At 53.0% G+C, this 19858-nt stretch overlaps 1 protein-coding gene across 1 annotated transcript in view; it reads left to right on the forward strand.

Moving 5' to 3' along the window:
• The first annotated feature begins 1706 nt into the window (after positions 1–1706).
• The window catches only part of LOC133210219 (leucine-rich repeat-containing G-protein coupled receptor 6-like), a 78128-nt gene continuing 59976 nt past the window's right edge, over positions 1707–19858 (forward strand). The window contains exon 1 of the mRNA XM_061349382.1: positions 1707–2442. Within this exon, the coding sequence (XP_061205366.1) occupies positions 1823–2442 (620 nt within the window). The 5' untranslated portion in view covers positions 1707–1822. The remainder of the gene's footprint in view (positions 2443–19858) is intronic.

The following is a 19858-nucleotide window of genomic DNA, read 5'->3' on the forward strand; positions in this document are numbered from 1 at the left end:
GCCTCAGCTCCATCCTTTAAAAGCAGGTCTCTGTGGATGCGGTGCAGCAGCGCCTGTTGGGGGCCTGGTTGATGCAGCTGCAGCGTGCGAGCAGCGCAGGGAGCGGGCGATGCTGCTCTGCTTGCTATGGAGCAGAGCCCTTCAGCTCCCCAGAGCGCAGCCTGCCGCTAGAGGCCAACACACCAACACGTGTGAGCCGGGTGGAGGAGCATCCATCCATCCGCGTTCACAGGGATGAGCTGGACCTGGAGCCCCCGATGCCTTCAATAAGGGCCTGGTGCAGCCTGCAGTACTGGCAGCAAATCACAGCTTGAGTAAGAGCCGGCTGGAAAGTGCCACTTCCACCCCAGGGGGACTTTGAAATCCCAGGTTTACCATGGGAACAGCAACGCTTTCTGCTCCAAACAGCTTGACTCCCAGACTCGGGTTTGCCAGGAGCCGGGCGCCACACTGGAATAAGTGAGCACTTTGAATATTACCATCTATTATCAGGTGTCAGAGAAGTGAGGCATGGAAATGAAACGCCGCAGCCAGGCTGGAATGAAAAGCAAAACAGGAAAGTTAAAGCAAAGTGAGCCCCGCAGAGCAAAGCCTCCAACTTCAGGCTGTGTCGCTCCAAAAACAACATGAAAAATGTCATTGCAGTCAATGCCTTCCTGAGGAAATGGCTCTGTTTCAGCAGAATGGCAGCTCTCAATAGGAATCTCTTTAGTGGGAGCTTTTGAAGAGCTCTATTAATAGTGAGCTTTGCCAGAGCTCTGGATCCCCAGGGAGAATGCATTAAGTGAGAAGCTGTCAGGAGCTCCCAATGCAGTTGGTGTCTGGCTGCTCTTAGGCTGGAGAGGGACAGGGGAGGTGGAGATAAAAGCTGCTGCTGCTGCAGGCAGGAGCAGAGGGATGGGCCTGACACCTTCTCCAAACTGACACCGGGTTCCTGGGTGCTGTCAGAGCAAATCTGACCATTTCAGGCCATGCTAAAGCCCCACAACAGAGCAGCGGAGGGGAAGCTTGTCAAGGAACCCAAGGAGGAGCCCTCTCTCCAAAGAGGGCTTCCCATCTCTGCACCAAGCAGTGTTTTACATTTGGAGCTGTCAAAACACATCACAAACATCTAATTAATGACATCTCCGGAACTGCTCTTGATGGAAGGGGCTTCATTCCAATTAAACCATTGCAGATCTGGTGCCCTTTTCTAAGCAGCTGCTTCTGCTGCCACAGAACTCGGTAGTTCCTTGACACCCAAGCAGGAAGAAACCCTGTTCTGATGCGCATCCCACATGTTTCAGGACACCCCAAAGGCTCTGGGCTGCACTGGCACAGGCCTGCTCCTGTCTTAAAACCCCCATTCAATGGACTATTCCTCTACTTTGACCTCCAGCCTAGGAGCAAACCAGCCGCCTGCTTGTGGCATCAGTGCTGTGCAGCTCCTGCAAACACAGCTCACACATGCTCTCGACCATGACCTGGTCATAGCAAGCAGTGTGGCTGCAAGAGGACCGCATCCCAGTGTCCTGGAGAGGTCCCACTGAGTTCCCACCATGCCACTGCTGCTCCACCCCCTGGCATCTCCCACGCCCCACATGGGGACAGCAAGGATGCTTCTTGTGGGTGAGGGTCCAAGTCCAGGACAGCCCCACAGCCCTGGGCATGGTCTCTTCAGCAAGCAGCTCATTGGGAGCTCCTCACTCCCTGGCTTTCAGTTGCAGCTGGGGTTAGCAGGCAGCACAGACACACAGAGTCCTTTAATTGGGGTTGAATTTCAGCGTCCCGAAGTCTGGAGCCCTTGAAGTGCTGGTTGGGTGCTCCTGCCTCTGTAGTTAAAATGCTCTGCCCTGTCAGAGCCAGCTTTGCCTTCCCCTGCCCTATCTCACAGCAGCATTGGACCCAAACAAGGGCAGGTCCCGGAGCTCTGAACAACTCTTTATTTGTTGAGGTTTCTTTTTCTCTCTTTCCCCCTTCCTTCCCTTTGAATGAAATTCCTGCCAGCTCCGAGAGGGAGAGAGAGAGGGGAAAAAGAGTAGAAAGTTTAACTCCTCCCATTGGAGCATCTCACGCCCCTGCCCAGCCCTTGAAACCCAATAACCAAGATCATTCAACAATGCCTCCCCTTCCCTGGCTGCATCCTTACCTCTCTCCGACCTGCCGGCGGTACCCTGCCCGCTGCACGCCAGGCAGCAGGATCGCTGCCCTCCATCCAGCCCAGCCGCAGCACCGGAGCGAGCCGGCGGCACCGGGGCAGGCAAGGATGGACACGCTCTTCTTCTGGGGCATTCTCCTGGCCTCTTCCACCAGCGTCCAGGCAGTGCCCGCAGAGCAAGGTGCTGCACCCTCCTGCCCACCCCAGTGCCACTGCGAAGAGGATGGCATCGTGCTCTCGGTGGACTGCTCCGAGCTGGGGCTTTCGGAGGTCCCTGCCAACCTGAGCCCTCTAACAGCTTACCTGTAAGTACAGCCCTTGCTGGGGTTGGGGTTGGTTCGCAACGCTTCCTCCGGATCCCTCGCCCAGCTGCAGCGTTCCTGCAGCTTGGAAGCTTCTGCCACATTTTCCTGACATTGAATTTCCTCTGGAAATCAGAAACAAAACCAAACAACAGCAAAAAGAAAGAAAAAAAGGCAGCTATGGCTCCAGGACCTGCCAAGCTAAGCCAGCTCCCCCTCCTCCCCGCAGCCCTCTGCAAATGCTGTTTATATTGCAATGTTATGCATGCTTTGCTTCTTGATTACAGTGGCTCAGAGGAGCTGATTTGCTGGGTAGATTCTGATTGTCTGGGAACATAATGGAGTATTTATACTGAGCAATTAGTGCAAACGGCTCTGGGGTCCTTCTGTCAAACATTTCAATAGCTGTGATAACTCCCGGGGTTTGGGTTGAGCTGGCCACCAGCGGTGTCCAAGGTGCCTCTTTAAAATGAATAGTAAAGTCTTAAAAGAGGTGCGGTGCTTTTGGTGGGTTATTTTGGGCTATTTGTTTACTTTTACATCCTTAATGATCTGAATATCTCCCGTCCTTTCTGGTGTTAATATCCCAATGGGTTACATTGACACAGGGCTCTGGTGTGCTTGTTTCTAGCCGCAGAGATGGTCTCAATGGTGCCATGTGACTAGAGATGACTGAGGATGTCCCCAGGGTGAGCAGGGGACTCCATGGAAGTATCTCAGGGTTTGACCAGGAGAGGAAAGACCTCTCTGCGGGAGACAAGCTGGACCTGGCGTGCGCTGGGGATGATGCTCATTGTATTCACAGAGGTGCTGCAGCCAGCAACTTCATTTGTGCAGATGGGCTGCTGAGGACCTTGGCTGTCCCAGCTAGGGATGCAGCTGAGGTGCTGCTAAGGGAAGCTGTGTGTACCAGCTGGTGGTCCCCAGGCAGTGCTGGGGATGTTCGGTTTGTGTTCAATCGTGCTGCAAGGGAGCTGGTGTCCCAGTGTGGCACTCAACCCGTGCTGCTGGCTTTCTGGTGTTGCTGGCTTCTCCTGATGTGCAGTTACTCAGCTGGTAAAGCTGAGCACCCTAACTCATTCGGGAAGGGCTTTGCAGCTTCAGGCTGAAGCTGCCACAGATGGATAAGAGCTTCTCCATTCAACCTGCTTGCCAGAGGATCGCATTGATTTGTCTGGTGCCAACCATTCGCTAGCCAGAGCTGTGTTAGGTCAGGTGAGAAAGAAATGTGATGATTTTCACTGGGAAGCATGAAAGATGATTGAAATGTGCAATACAAGCTGTGTTTCCCTGGGACGAGGAACCACAGAGCACTTGTCACACGAGGTGTGTCGTGTATAGAGCCGTCCCCTCTGCACACATCCTGGGGCTAAGTTTGGAGCCAGCTGCCTATGAGCACAAAGTCACTGTGGCTCTTGGATATGACTTGGCACAGGGAGTTAAAACCATGTGGGCTGCAAGCAGGGGGGCTGCAGAGCTTTGCAGCCCTGCCCAGCACCCAGCCCATCCTTGCGGTCATCACAAGACCAGGCACCTGCGGCTCTGCAGCACATCAGAGCCAGCTCCACTGCATGAAACGAGGGCAGCTTGGTGTTAAAGGGCTCTCAGTGCCACGGTTCCCCTGACCGTGGTGGTCGGAGCAAGGACACCGAGCCCTGGGCTGCGGCTCCCCCGTGCATGGACCCCAGCGGGTGGGTGCTTAAAGATGCTCTCGGCCTGGTGCTGCCGCCGAGTCTGGATGTGGCTGGGAGCTGGTGCTCGGGGCAAGCTCCGGGAGCGCGCCCCGTCCCTCGGGGCAGCCCCAGCGGCCGCTCCGCTCACACGGGGGCGCCAACGACAGCGATTTGCGGGAGCTGCGCCCGCAGCGCCGCCCATCCCCGTGCGGGAAGAGCGGGGCTGCAGGGACCCCCCGGTGCGAAACGCCTCGGGTAGAGCCAGGGAGGTGTTGGATGGTGCGGAGCTCCCCTCCTCCCCTTGGGGCTGGACCTGTTTGGTTTAGTGCGAGGTGTCCCTGCCCATGGCAGGGGTTGGAACTGGATGATCTTGAGGTCCTTTCCAACCCGAACTGCGCTATGATTCTATGAAAACCAGCGCGTTTGCTGCCTGTTACACACTGCCAGTGGGTTAATGGCTGAGAATGGACAGAAGTAGGAAGGCAGGATGAGCAGGGAATTATCAGGGGGTTTCCTCCCTGCTTCTGCCACCACCTTCTTGGCCAGCCTTTGGCAAGGTTAGTTTCCCAGTTATAAGGTGTGCAGTCAGGGCTGTTTTTTCAAAGCCAGCCATAATAAATGCTGCAGAAAGGATGGATATTCGAGAGGGATCCGTGTTCTTCAGGTGAATTCAGGCTTGGAAATCACCTTCAGATACGTAAAGAAATGCCGAGGATTATGGGGAGATCTGCAAGTGCTGAAAAGCAGCTGTGTGATGGCAATAGGGAGCATGGAAGCTGTTCCCAGAATCTTCCATCTTCTTTGCTCCATGCCCTGTGTTCTAAGGAAATTGCTGGTCCTCCTTTCTGTAAGGAGCAGGACTCCCTCAGGTGCAAAATAAAGGATCCTCGTAATAACCTCTGATTAGACACTGCCTCACCCACTAATGAGCTCGCATTCCTGCCCCATCCTGACAATGCTGTGTCTCCCCTGTGCCTATCTCTCTCCAAGAACCCTGTCCTTGCTCACTCTTGCACCTCCCTGAACTCAAACCTTATCCCACCATCCAAATCCAAGCTTTACCAATGGAGGCATCCCTGGTGAGCCTGCAGTTGTGGCCTGGGGGACAGTAGGGAAGCAGTGACCTCTCCTTAGGGGAACCTCTCTGATGGGCACTTAGACACACTGCTGTCCCTTGGCAGCTCAGCTGGGGTTGCCCATGTTAGGTGACAGGTCCCTGCTGGCTGCATTGCTCCTGCCAGCATCCTTGAGCTCAATGAGGGCTCACGCTGGCTCCAACAGCCCATTTCTCTGGAGCAGCACAGACCAACCTGCCTGGTTCATCACATGGGGACTGGCAAAGAGCTTTAGTGCATGGTGTATCGGAGGGGTTGAGGGTATGGACTGTGTCTTAGCCAGGCCTTACAGTCCAGCCATGGAACACTAAAGGTCAGCACATCCACTCCATCTTCTCTACACTGTCCTAGTCAGTAGTTAGAGACAGCAATAGCATTCCTCTATTTCTCCTTCTCTAGTGAAGACTGATCAAACTTACTCATAGGAGCAGTGCTTGGGACATGGATGGAGCAGGGAATATGGCAGGATGGGAGACAGGAGCATGCAGGACAGTGGGGATACTGCAGTGGAAGTGATAAGGATGAAGGATACAAACCTGTAGAATACATCAATAGCACCATGGCTCAAAGCTCAGCTGGAGGAGCCATCCCCCCCTTCCCCAGGGTCCCAGGTCCCTACAGCACCATGGAGGGTCAGGCTCTCCCTCTGCTGTGTGCCCCATCCCCAGAAGCATCCATGACCGCATGTCCTTGTCCCAGGCCCCATGCATGCCTTGCAGTGAAGCCAGGCAAGGCTTCATTGCACAGCTCACTGTGAGTGATGCTGTTGCTGTCATGGAAAGCCAGCAAAGACCTGAGGCACAAGGCAGGTGTTGAGGTTGTTGGGCTGTGCTGTCACAGCAGGATTTGGAGAAAGAAGAAAGAGCAGCAGGGAAAGAGCATCCAGAGCCTGGCTGCTCCCAGATAGTGCCAGGCATCTCAGGAGGCTGCCCAGACAAAATGCTTCTCATTCCCACAGTCTTTCCATTGAGGTGAAGGGATCAGGAGCCTTCAGGGCTGTTCTCGCTCTGCAGAGACATTTTGAGCCATTGCTTGGAATTTAGCATCCCACTGGGAGTCTGGGGGCCCCGTGTCATCCATGCTCTCCTCTGAGCTGAAGATCCCATGGGGAAGCATCTCCCAGCACTGATGAACCCTGGCACTTTGGGGTACCCAAGTGTGCCAAACCAAGATCTGCCCAAGTCCCAGGTGCCATGGGTCCAACACTGACTCTACTGCTGTTTCCCTTATGGGGAAGGCAGATGAAAACTAACCAGAAGCCATGTGATTCCCACCCCTGTGCTCCCCAGCTTGTAACGAGAAGGAAACCAACCTGAGCAGCTTTGGAATCAGGCACAGCTTGAGAGTAGACTGGGAGAGAAACTGAAAAGCAATGTGGAAAAGCACCAACCACTGAGCATGTGCTTGCAAATGGCCTTTTGTATGCTCTAGGCATCGTGGAACTCTCACCCCACCCAACAGCTGGAATACCCCAATCCCTTGGCCCATGGCACTGCTCAGAGCACTGCTGGTTTAGCAGTCAGAGAGCAGAGGACCCTCATCCCTGTATGGCTGAATGCAGATGCTGCATGCTGGTGTCCCTGGGCTCAAGGCCCGGGGCAGAGCAGTGGGGACACACTGAACCCAACAGAGAGCAGAGGAATGGCAAAAGAACCAGTGTCCTGGGGGTATCAGTGATGCTCAGAGCCAAGGCAGGGTTGCAGGACCATGAACTCGAGCTGCATGTGCTGGGATGGTTTTCTAAGCAATTCCTCATCTCTTTGAAAAGGAAAAGCTTAATGCAAACAGAGCAGTGTTCGTGGGACTGTGAATAGGGGAGATGCGGTGACACGTTGAATCAAGAGAGTTGATTTCAATGTTTTCACTTCATGGTGGCTTTTTAAAGGAAAGTTTCTGTTTCCATCTGTTCACCTGCTCGTGTTAAGGTTACCTGAGGCAGTTTAGCGTTCACATTGCAGGACTCCAACACTATCAAAGCACCCTGATGGTTCTGAAACACAGTATTGGTTTCTTTTGTTCTGTACTAAGTGTTGACTTGCTGGCTCCTTGTTCTCGGTTCAAGAGAAAGGAAATGTTCCAGTGAGGTGAACTTTCAGGTTTATGACAGCTCTTCCTATCTCCTCCTGCTTCATCCTCTTCTGGCCACCTTCTTCTCTACGGTGGCAGAGCCACCATAACCTCTGCTCCCTTTTACCTCTTGATACTATGAACTAGAAACACTTTGGGTCCAGCAGTGTTTTGCTTTACTTGGCTGCTGCTATCCCAGTGCAGATACTGTTGGGATTCAAAGGATGCTGTGCTCTCTGGTCCACAAACATGGGCTGCGGTCCCTAAATGCTTCCAGCTACAAGAGGCAGTGCTGCAGGTGACGAGGAAGAGGGAGAAGGAGCAGCCAGACCTTTACTGCACTTGCTTCAAAGCTGGCAGTGAGCGCAGCATTCCCTGGCAAAGAGGGAGCAGGTGTATGGATAAGGAGTGCGATGGGGAAGGCAGCACAGTGGAGCAGAACAAACGTGCACGGATGGGGCTGTGCTCAGGGGTGGATGGACAGCAAACCTCCTCCCTCCTCCTCCACTCTGCAACGGGAGTGACGAGAGACCGGTCCCTCCCGCTGATGCTTTGGGGGATGCCCCAGTCCTGGTCCTATGCGTCAGGGTGAGCGATGCTGGGAAGCAGTGTCCGAGCGCTCCCTTCCATCCGGCAGGGAGCAGGGTGGGAGGGAGCTGCTGCTCCCCGGCTCTGGGCAGCAGAAGCAGCGGGCTCATCCTCGCTTACATCCCCTTGGCCTCGCCGTGCCTGAGAGCAGCAGCCGCAGCAGAGCCTGGCTTTCTGCAGCGTCGCGCACTTCCACTCCAAAAGCCTTCCTCCATCCTCCCCCTCTCCTCCCTGCCCGCCCCCCAGGCTAAGCAATGTGCCACAGCCTCCCCTCTCTCCCTCCCTTCCTTGAAGAATAAGCTCATAAATCTGCCGGGGGCAATGAAAACACTGAGCTCACGGCCCTTTAGATCTGTGCGGGAGGAGCTCTCGCTGGCGATTAAAGGAGTTTAGGGTTTTCTTTGAAAAACGCTTTGATTCTGGCAGAGGCTCTGGTGCCAAAAGGCAGCAATGGGGCTGCAAATGCCTTTCCCCCTCTGCACCTGCCTGGGTCAGGGAGCAGCAGGAGGGTGGAGGAGGGAAAGGGAAGCACGGCCCTTCCCAGCTCACTGCATGGGGGTGAGGGACCCCCATCACCTCCTCAGTGCCAACAGCCGGGCACAGGGTGCTGCTGCCTTTGAGCCCAGACCAGGGTGCCAAAATACCTTCATCGCTGTGGGACAAAATGCACACCCCCCCCCCATCCTTCCTTGGAGGGCAGCTCCTTGGGAACCCTGAAACAGGAACATGAGGCCCCTTCAGGCATCACAAGGAGGAAGCTCTGGGTGGGGAAAGGGGCACCGAGAGCAGCTGAATGCTGAGACCCCTGCAGGCATCCACAGGATGCTTCCTGGGTGCCAGAGAGCCAGGGCCAGGGCAGTGCCCTGAAAAGCAGTAGGAAGGGATAAGGGAAGACTGTTAGGGCTGGGAGGAGCCCGAGGTCATGGAGAAGGACTTGGGTAGGAGCTGAAGAAGAGAGATGAGGAAGAGCCTCCATGAAGAGCAGGACCAAGCACAAGCATCCAGTGTTTCAGCCAAGCCAAATGAGAGCCAGGCTCCAGCCCAAGTGGCAGGGAGCAAAGGCAGGACCCAGTGAAGCTCAGCTGGTGCCCGTAGTCCTGCAGGGATGCATCAAGGATCCAGGAAGGGGTAACACAAAACCTCTCCCAGATCCACAGCACAAGCCCTGCTGACAGGGATGAAGGAGGGAAGCTCTGCAGTCTCCTCCCCTCCATGGGCTGGCAGAGGTATCAGCCCTTCTCCATCTCCATCTGCCCTGTTTGCAGTCCTTCCTGTAGCTGTTTAAACCTCTTTGAAGGATTTGGAAATGAAAAGCAGCCCCCATGGGAGTGGAGCGAGGCAGACACACCTGTAAGGGTAGGACCTGCTCAAGGGACCTGCTCTCTCTTCATGTGAGCAGCCACAGGTCCCACTACAAAGAGACCCAGGGGAGACAGGGTAGTTTTCAGCAGTGAACATCCCCGTGGGGCACCAATTAGTAACATTCCTCTTCCTTCAAAGGGAAGGTGAAGCCCAAGCTCCACGTGTGTCCTCTCTCGGGGCTCTGCATGCTGAGGTGGGAACCACAGGGGTGGAAGAGGAGCGGAAATGTGGTGTCCTCTTGCTGGGGGAGCAGGGGGTGCGCTCATAGGGGCAGAGAGGGCTGCTGGGAGGATGCCCACACGTGTGTTGAGGGGTTCTGTACGGTGACACTGAGCGCTCATCGTCAGTTTTACTAGGGGCATGAAAACGGTGCTGCTGGTGCTGCTCTCTCAAGGGAAGAGTGAGGTGCAGTCACATAGCTGCACTGTAAGGCTTTCTTCTCCATGTACATAAAGGTGTAGGAGTTGTCAGATATTGTCCCAAGCTGTTGTCCCAGGTATTGTCCCGAAGCGATGTCCCAACACCGGGATGCCTCCTGCCTGAGCAGTGACCCTGGTACCAAAGGACCTTTGGGTCAGGTGTGTTGATTTGCAGAATCATAGAACAGTTTGGGTTGGAAAGGACCTTAAGATCATCCAGTTCCAACCCCCTTACCATGGGCAGAGACACCTCACACTAAACCATGGCACCCAAGGCTCTGTCCAACCTGGCCTTGAACACTGCCAGGGATGGAACATTCACAACCTCCCTGGGCAACCCATTCCAGTGCCTCACCACCCTCACAGGAAAGAATTTCCTCCTTAGATCCAATCTAAACTTCCCCTATTTCAGTTTGAACCCATTACCCCTTGTCCTGTCAGTACGGTCCCTAATGAAGAGTCCCTCCCCAGCATCCCTATAGGCCCCCTTCAGACACTGGAAGCTGCTATGAGGTCTCCCCACAGCTTCTCTTCTCCAGGCTGAACAGCCCCAGTGTTCTCAGCCTGTCTCCATACAGGAGGTGCTCCAGCCCCTGAGCATCCTCGTGGCCTCCTCTGGCCTTGTTCCAACAGCTCCATGTCCTTTTTATGTTGAGGACACCAGAACTGCACACAAAGAACCAAAAGTATCACAACCAGGACAGGACCCTGATGGTAGCTGCAGGCAACGGTCGCACCAGTGTCCTATGTCAGTGATTTCCACACATGGTTGAGGTGCCTGTGCCACAGTGTGGTTTTCCATGTGCTCTGGCCTGACTGAGCATGGGATCAGCCTCACTATATCCGTGTCCCCTCTAACTTCTCTTCAAACCAGCAGGTCCTGGTGCTGCAGGTTGTGTTTGCAGCTGCAGTCCTGCGTGGGGAAGCGCCTGTTGGTTAAGGTATTGTTGTGCTTTCATGTGGTGTAAAGCAGCATAAGATTTATTAGTGACAGAAGCATGAATGCTGGAAGCCTTGATTTATTGATGAGGGGGGAGAGGAAACGTGTTGCAGCCCATGCTGGTTAGTGCGGCATGTCTGAGGTGAGCGGTGAAAACTGCCCTGCTCCTCCATGCGGTGCTCTGGTTCGTTTGGTGGTGCCATGAGGCAGACCCCGTCCTTTTCCAGGGATCAACCTCCCACTGACCATCTGAGGAAAGGAATTCTCCTGCATGGAAGGGCACAAAGACACCCGGGAACAGGCAGGTGCCCCATGAGCTTTGGCTCCCTGTTACTGTGGAGGTGGGAGGTACTGGAGTGCAGCACAAGAAGCTTGAGCTGTTTTCTAGCTCTGTCCCAACCCTATGGCTCACCCCAAACAAGTTCTCTCCTTTTCCTGTGCCTCAGTCTCCCTATCTTTAAAGCAGTCCTAATAAACCCTCCTCTAATGTGCCTTGAGATGCAGCTGATTCCAACAGTGCTATAGAAGAGCTGGAGACTCAGCCCTTTCCAGCCATGTCTGGACCTCTCAAGCTCCAACACCTTTTCAGACTCTATTAAACCATTCCTGAGCTTTCCATTTGTTCCACCACAACACGAGGAAAAGCAAACCTGAGCCCTGGGATTCACATCCTGCCTTTCATGTGCGCTGACCTCATCACTCCTTGCTTAGGGATGCAGCCGCAATCAGTGCAGCTACTGCAGTGCCCCTCTGGAGCTGCAGCAGAGCCGGTTGGAGGTCGTGGGCAGCACTGGTGAACTCGGTGGAGGAAGTGAACCCAACTGCTTGGCCAGAGCTTCTGTAAAGCCCAGCTCTTTCATCTAACCTGTTGTCTATAGGAGGCTTTTAGCACACTTCTCCCTGAACATATGGGGGAAAATAACAGCTCGTTCAGCTGTGATTGAAGAAAAAGGAGGGGAAAGATTGGCTTGGCTTAAACAAATAGATTTCTTTTTCCCGTTTCCCATGCAATTAAAACCAAACCAAACCAAACCAAACCAAACCATGTTTGCTGTGGGTACCCCTGAAATGTTTTGACTCCAAAAAGAACATGGAATGTTTCCCCATCCCTCCCCTCCTCCCCCCTTCTGTTTTCAGTGGAGCATCATTTTGCTGTGATTTTACCTTTTACTGAAACACTGTGGTTCTGGCTGAGCTTGTGCCATCACGTGTTTTTCCTTTCCACACCATTTCCATCTCTTCACCTCCCACTTTACAGACACACAGGTCTTGTGAGAGCATCACCCTCTTCCCGGGGCTGTGCTGACTTCCCAGGGAGACTAAAGAGTGGCTGGGAGAAAGGAGGAAAGAATCCACGAAGGCTCCTTTTGGTTTCAGAGAGCTCCTCTGGCTCTTCTGGCAATCTTTGGCTACTGCCAAGGCACCTTCGAAACACCTTTGAAACGTCTCCAGCATGTTGGGCACCGTGACTGGGCTGCAGGGGAAATCCACATTCCCTTTGAAGTCTGGATACTTGAGCAGTCTTAGAATTATAGGGCTGTAATATACAGGAATGTGTGGGGCTGTAATTGTGACTTAGATCCTTGGATGAAAGGTGCTATGTACATACAAAAGGTATTATCCTTATTGCTATTATTATTACTATTATTATTACTATTATTATTATTATAGGGCTGCAATATGTGGATTGGAGATGAAAGTAACACCACAAGATCCTGAAATACAAGATAGGTCTTAAGGAAATCTCACCTTGGAATTAGGTTTTGTCTACATGGGGGCAGCAGAGCTGGCTCTGGCTGCTTAGGGGCTTTTATGGAAGAAGTCCTGCACGCAGGCACGATTCCCAAGCCCAGGCTGCTCTGCTCTCAGAAGGGTGTCTCCAGGAGGAGTTATTCCAGGGCAGTTTCTGCAGGAAAAATCCCATCAGACATTTTCACCACTCTTTCTGAGGCATTCCAGTTGCTGCCAGGCACACTGGAGCTGTCATAGGGTAAATCCCTGGTGCTTGACCTACCTGGTATGAGAAGGGCAGGAACCGGTGACTCTTAGCAGGGTTTAGGGGCTGGAGTGGAAACTGGAGTGAGCTCCCAGTGTCACTGAGCTGAGAGCAAGCTCATGTGCCCATTGATCCAGCAGAGATGGGGCCAGATCCAGTGTCCTGAGCTCATCATCCTCTTTCCAGCCATCAACCACCTTTCCTTGAGCAGCCTGGGAGCAGAGCATGAAGGAAGACAGGGACCAGCTTTGATCCTTCATAGAGCCACAGCCTTTGCCATCAGCCTCAAGTTGTTTCTTTCTGTCTTGCTCTGTACTCACATCTCATTCACACGGGGGTGAAGCCAGGCGCTGAACTGGGACTCCCCATGACAGCACCCGCAGTGGTTTTCTCCTGTGTCACTGGCTCCTCAAAGCATGAAGCTTTACCCCAGTGAGCAGCTCCAGCTGCATCTCCTGGGGAGGGTGGGGGCAGGATTTAATCTGCTCTGATTTCCATCAGCTTTGAAAGCCCAAGCAAGATCAGCTGGAGTTTTCCCACCGACTTCAAACATCTGGGGAAAAGGCCTTGGCTCTCCTGCTTCAGGGGCTATGGTGTATGAGAGGGCAGAGACAGGTCTGCAGAGCACTGGTGTCGCTAAGAGCTGAGCCAGGGGCACGGGAGGCAGGTGGCAGTGGGAAGAGCTGTTCTGCTAGAACTGGACCCCTCTTTGAAGGAGGCTTTCTCCTTTCTTGGGCAGCAATGCTGGTTGTGGCTGGCACAGGCTAGCTCTGATGTGGCACCTCTGGGATGTGGCTGATGAGCTCCAGCCGGATCCACCCCTACCCTGTAGGACCTGGTCCATGAAGCAAGGCAGGGAGTGGATTGAACTGATTGCACCAATGCACCCAGAGGTTTTTCAAGCATCCAGGCTTCCATTCTTCTCCAGTGTTGTGTGAACCAGTTTAGCCTGGAAGAGCTTTCCTTTCAAGAGTGGATGTGAGATGGGATTGTGAATAATTCTGTCTACAAGGCTCATGTACAAAGAGGCTCTTTCACAGTCTCCTTAAGCCTCAGTCTTGCTGTTTCTGTGGCAGCACTTCAGTGCACAGGAATACATTGAGGCAGAGGAGCTTCTCCCAAACAGACTCTTCCCATAAGGGTGTGGAACAACTGCCAGAGATAAATGTGCAGGAAATAGCTGCATCCTGGTAGTCCTTTGGGGTGCCACCAGCTACACTTTGGCAAAGGAGCCTCCTTCTCACCTGATGCTGTTTCTGGCAGGTACAGAAAAGGAGAATTCAAAACATCTGCAAGGAAGTTATAAGTTAGAGCAGTTATTATAAGGGGAGGTTATAATAGTTGTTACGAGAAAGGGGAAGTTATACCAGTTATAACTATTCCTGGTCATTTTGGAAGAAGCAGTGAAGGATCTGCAGTGCCAGCCAGAGCCTTTTTGACTCCAGAATCAGCACAAGAGCCTTAGAAAAAACAGCTCTCTCAAGAGATGTCCAGCAGCTTAAGCTTGATGTGACATTGACATCAAACCAGACCTCGCCTGCAGAGCAGATGCTGCTTGAAGAGCAGAGCCTTGGTACCAGCACTTGGGCACAGCTGTGTAACTGAGCAGTGCCAAGCAAAACTCACCACTAAGTAAAGACAGGAACATATTTGACAGCCCTGAACCAGCAGAGGTGTCCCTGGAGCCGTTGTCCCTGGAGCAATGGATTGTCCCAAGCATCTGAATATCCAGACACGAAAACATCTCTCCTGATAAGATGTTTGCCAATAGCCTCTGAAGGGCTGCAAACTGCAGATGTGTGTCTGTGAGCGGCCTGAGCCCCTTGCTGTGCCCCAGCCAGGCAAACTGGAGGAGCCCTGAGGATCACTCCATGCATCCCTGGTTTCCACTTGGCTCTGTGGGTGCCAGGCCCTGGGACTCGGGTATCCCCATGTCCTAGGCTGCTGTGCTCCTTCATCCCCTCATCCTGTCAGTTTGCTCTGTGAGCAAAGCTTTCTGACCAAGACGTGCTGGCTTCCTGGGTATTGTATTCTCCTGGTCCACTATCGCCCCTGACTTGTAATTCCATGTGCCTCATGAAATCAGGTGCACAGGAGCAGGGAACTACCTGAAGCACAAGGGCCACAGAGCAAAGGCTGGCTCACATCAGAGATGATGCGTCACGTCCATCCACAGCAGTTTCTCCATTGCTGAACTCCCACAAGCCAGGTCTGGCTCCTCAGCAGGAGGGTTCAGCTCCCAGCCCTGCCTCGCTCTTTCCCAATTGCATTGGGAAGTGGAGCTTTACCCCCAGCACTCATAAGTGCCTGTGTCTAACTGAGGCCATACCAGGCCTCCAGCAGCAATGTGTGGAGACAGGAAGACTCTCGTTACCCACTTGACAGCAAAAGAAAGGCTTTTCTTGGGACCACCCATCGGAGAATGAGACAAGGCAAGAGCCATCACGGTCTAATGTCTTGTGGCTCCTTGGTGACACCATAGAGTCTGCTGCAGTTAATGGAAACCCGCTTGTTACTCAGGGTAGCAGAGATCACTCTGAGATGAGCCAACTCTTGGCATCTCTGAAACGCAGCCTGTCCCACCAGAGGACCTCCCAAACCCCTCCCAGGCTATTGCTGGGCTTGGCTGGAGAGCACCTCAGCCAAGATCCCTGCAGGCATCCCTGTTGCCCTTAGAAGGCGGTGAGCATGGTGAGGAATGCAGCTGGTATTCATCTTACCTTGGGCTGGGAGTTTCAGCCAAGAAGCCAAGCTGCTCCAAACTGCATGCAGAACCTCTCCATCTCTGCTGTTGTAAATGCTTGGAGTCTCTTTGTCCATAAATCACACTGCCTTGGAAGGCAGGGCTTGGATGCTTACTAGCCACAGAGACCCAGGCTTTTCTGGTTTATGGTAGGGAGGATGCTGGCAGGATCCACGGGAAAGGGTTCAGAAATGAATGGATTGTATCACTCACTGCAGCGATGGTACCACAACGGAAGTCTGCCCACATGGGCTGTGTCAGTAGAAGGAAAGACCAACAGGATCCTGGCTGCCATGTGTGTGTCCCCATGACCAAGATGGATCCCTTGGGTTGGATCCTCCGTTTCTGCTGGCTGAGATTTCATGGCTGTTAGCTTCAAAAGTCCCCCACAACAAGGCCAGGATGGCATTTTCAAAAGCTTTCAGCCATAATGTTTCATTTTAGGAAGTCTTTGGTCTGAACACAGACAATTTTCAGCCAAAAATGGCTGAAAACCACCAGCAATTCTCAATTCCAGTAAAAATGCTGTTCTCCATTTGACAGTGTCAACAGCTGTTGGGTTTTGCTCCTTCCTCATTACAAGAGGGGCTCCGGGCAGCAATGCCCTGCAATCCCAATAGTTTATCCTTTTCTCTCACCCAACACAATGCCTCCTCCAGGGACCATTTGTGTTACCTCCGAAGAGATACAGAACACTGCCTCTGGCCCATGGGTCAGGGTTCTGTGTGGATGGGAACATCATTTATAGAGCTTGCTGGCTGGTGGCTTGATCCACAGTAAGATTCAGCACAAAGAGGGAGGTTAATGGTGCTAGCTAATAAAGCCATGACTGAGAGACAGTAACAAGTGGGAAACTCAAGTGTTTTAGGGCACTAATAGAGCCCACATCTGTCTGTGAGACCATAGGAGCAGGAAGTATTTCCTGATGAAGCACATGGGAAGCAGAGCATCTCCCTCTGACTCTGTCCTGGGCTCTGCTTTTGCAGGCAGCCCATGGTTAGGGTTTTAGCAGCAGGTTGGTAAGACGGTCCCAAAAGGAAGGCAGAGTGGCCCCTCCAGGGTTATGGTGCTCCAGTCCAGGAAAAAGAAGAGATGGTCTGGGACCATTCTTGGAAATCATCACCACCATGGTTCTCACTCTGGCTGCAACGTCGCCATCCAGATAAAAGTGCAAGAGCCTGGATGAGTTGCAATAAATGTAAGGACTGACTGTGCCTTGCCCCAGACAGCTTCTCTGCATGGCAGCTTATGGGGGTTGATGCCAACCAGCAGCTCGGTACCTCCCCAGCTGCTTCATCCCCACAGTGGGATGGGGAAAGAACCAAAAGGGCAAAAGTAAGAAACCCTGTGGGTCAGTGTAAGACAGTTTAATAGGTAAAGCAAAGCTGGGTGTGCAAGCAAAGCAAAACAAGGAAATAACTCACTACTTCCCATCAGCATGCAAGTGCTGAGTCACTTCCACGAAAGCAGGGCTTCATTGCTTGTATGGGTTTCTTGGGAAGACAAATGTCATAACCACGAATGTCCCCCTTCCTCCTCCTTTCAACTTTTATTGCTGAGCATGATGCCATATGCTATGGGATATCCTCTTGATGAGTTCATATCAGCTGTCCTGGCTGCGTTCCCTCCCGGCTTGCACACCCCAGCCTTCTGCTAGGTGGGGCAGAGTGGGACAAGGATGGGGTGCAAGCACTCAGTAATAGCCAGAACACTGAAGTGTTCTCACCAGTCACAGATCCAGAACACAGCACCCTACAGGCTGCTGCATAGAAAAGGAACCCCAGCCCAGCCAGAACCAGTTCACACCTCCATCAATTTGCCACACTCCAGCATCCACCCACTTGTACTTTTCTCTGGCAGGTTTTTGCAGGCTGATGTGGAGGTCAAGGCTCTGCTCCCAGGTCCTGTTATCACTGCATGAATTTGTGGCTGCAGCCAGATTAAAATCATCCTTTATTTAATCCCATTGTTGCGCCTGACCTTCTAGATCCTGATGTTGATCACTGTTGCTGTCGTGGGCAGGATTCTGCTAACCCTTGCTAAATCAAGCCAGTTCTGATAAAGCAAGCCATAAGCAGGTGTTGGGGGTATCCAAAAGCTCAAGCAGATATAGACCACAAATGTTCAGAGCAGCTGAGGTCAGCCCTGTCACAGCTGAACCCAATGGAGGATCAGACCATTGACAGCCATACTTGGCAGGTCACTTTGATTAGTGATAGCCACCACCTGTGTGTTAAGAAGCATTTCCCTAGAGGGGAATCAGAGCTTGGCAAAGAGCTCTTAGGGATGCCAGGCACATTCACTGCTTGCTCAGAGGACGGATAGCAGGGATGTCAGCTGCTCAGCATCTTCCTCACAGATCCCAAGCTGTTGAGAAAGGAGCCTCTATGAAGGTAAGGACTGAGTGATGGCCACAGGAGTGGAGGCAACTGTGACAACATAACAGGAGCTCATGGGGGGAGAAGTTATAGGGAATAGCAGGGTGCCTGTTGGGTGGTACCTGCAGTGTTGGAGGTGCTGTGTGCTGGCATTTAACCTTCCCTTGGCTGGGTGCTACCTGGGACCTCCCCACTTCACATAGGGCAGGTGAGAACAGAGTTCTGTTTGCCCTGTGGACTCTGGAGTGGTGGGGCCAAAGGAGGTATAGCCCTCATCAACCTGGAGCCTGCCATGGTCACTGCACCTACTCTTTGCTGGTCTTCTCCATGCCAAGGAAGGTGTTTCATTGTGTACTCTGAATTCCTTAAGTGGTGCCCACCATGTGTTCCTTGAGCAAGGGCTGTTTCCAGCAGATAGGTCCTGGCAGCACCAGGCTCATGGATGTTGGCATCTTGGGGTATTGCAGGCTTTTAGTTGTTGCTCATGCTGGTGCAACTTGTCCGGACAGGACAGAAGATGCCTTGGTGCATGAGCAGAGGGAGTGCCACTGAGTCACCTGCAGGGCATCTGATTTCCAGACATGGCCCACGCACTTCACTGCCGTTCTCCCAGGAGACCGGGCCAGGGGTGCTGGGGTCATCCCTTCATTGATCTGTATCTGAAAAGGGAGGGATCAGGGCTGGCTCCCAGGGCTTTCCACTGGAGCAGCATCCGCTGCCAGCAGGCAAAGGTTCCCACATCTTGCAGCTGCCAGGGAGCTGGGAGCAAAAGTGGATGGTGCAAGGTCCTCTCTCCTTCACGTTGAGCAACATCTGGGTCAGTTCCTTACTTGCAGTTGTGGGGAGGAGAAAGTGTGCAGTAGGGTCCTTGGCAGCTCTCCTCAGCTCAGAGCTCCTGCACATCCCTTCTTGCTGGGGGTACTTGGGGGCATTTTCCCTTGAGCACTGGGTAGATGATGGCTGGGACTCTGGACTCTCAAACCGGATGCATGTGGCTTTATGCACGTGAGAACACATCACCACAGCCTAGCAAAGAGGTCCCAGCCCTTTATCAGTGTCAGGGCTCAGAGTACCTCACACCAGGGTCCTGCCTTCCACCCCTTTCTTGCTGCCCCACACAGCTTGGCCTCTGGCAGGCACAGGCTGGGAGCCCCATCAAGCCACCAGCACCAAGAACAACTGAGTAAAACCAGCACTGAGCACTCGGGCACTGGTCCAGCATATGGCAGCCAGAGATGGGAGGTTTGCACAAGCTCTGCTTACAATTTCCCAATCTGGGAGAGCATCAGAGAACGTTGGGCATGCCCACAGAGCCTGGCCATTGCCAGGGTAAACTCCCACAGTGTAAAAACTCCTTGTAATTAATGAACCTTCCCATTCAGTGTTCCATGGAACAATTCACTGTTACTGATGTGTGCAGGCTCTGCACTTCTCTGGCTCTGCTGCCTCCTACAAGAATGCAGAGACTGATCTAAATAGATGAACCCATCTCGTCTGCGTTGTCTTTGGTGATTTACTAATTCCAGGCACTGTTCTCCCACTCCTTGGCATTTACCTGCTCCTTAATCCTCCACATCCCCCAGCTTCCAGGCACTGCAGCCAAGTGGATTTGCACTGGATTACATGTGTCAAAAAAAGGGAATCAGAAAAACTGTGCTTGAGGGTCACTGTTCACAGCAGAACGAGCAGCAGGGATGTCAGAAACAGGAGCTTTCAAACTTCCCCCCAGTGGGAGCAGTCTAAATGTTTCCTGCTGTCAAAAGCTTGTTTTCCCCACAACAAAATCTCAGTGACTTGGTGCTGTTTGTGAGTTCCCTCAGTGTAAATCAATAGTTTGTCTTGCACCCATCTGGGAGTAAGTTCCCAGAGTGGCCCCATTGTGAATCTGGTGGGATGGAGATAAGAGTTGTCCCAATGTCAGCACTTGCAGACGAATGGAGCAGGGTTTGGAGGTCTGCAACAGGGTCAACCAGAGGGAAGGCAGAACAGCAACCTGTGACCATAGCAGACAGCTGTGTCCCACAAATAGCTTTCTTTCCTGTAGCTGGAGGGCACAGTGCCCGGGACAGAGCAAGGTCACCTATTAACAGTGTGCATCCGGTGGAAAGGGAATTCTGCTCTCATGCCATTCTGCACCC

Source organism: Neopsephotus bourkii, unplaced genomic scaffold, assembly GCF_033783945.1.
Source record: "Neopsephotus bourkii isolate Nb327-2 ecotype Australia unplaced genomic scaffold, CSIRO-AGI_Nbou_v1 NB_414, whole genome shotgun sequence".
Taxonomy (NCBI): Eukaryota; Metazoa; Chordata; class Aves; order Psittaciformes; family Psittacidae; genus Neopsephotus; species Neopsephotus bourkii.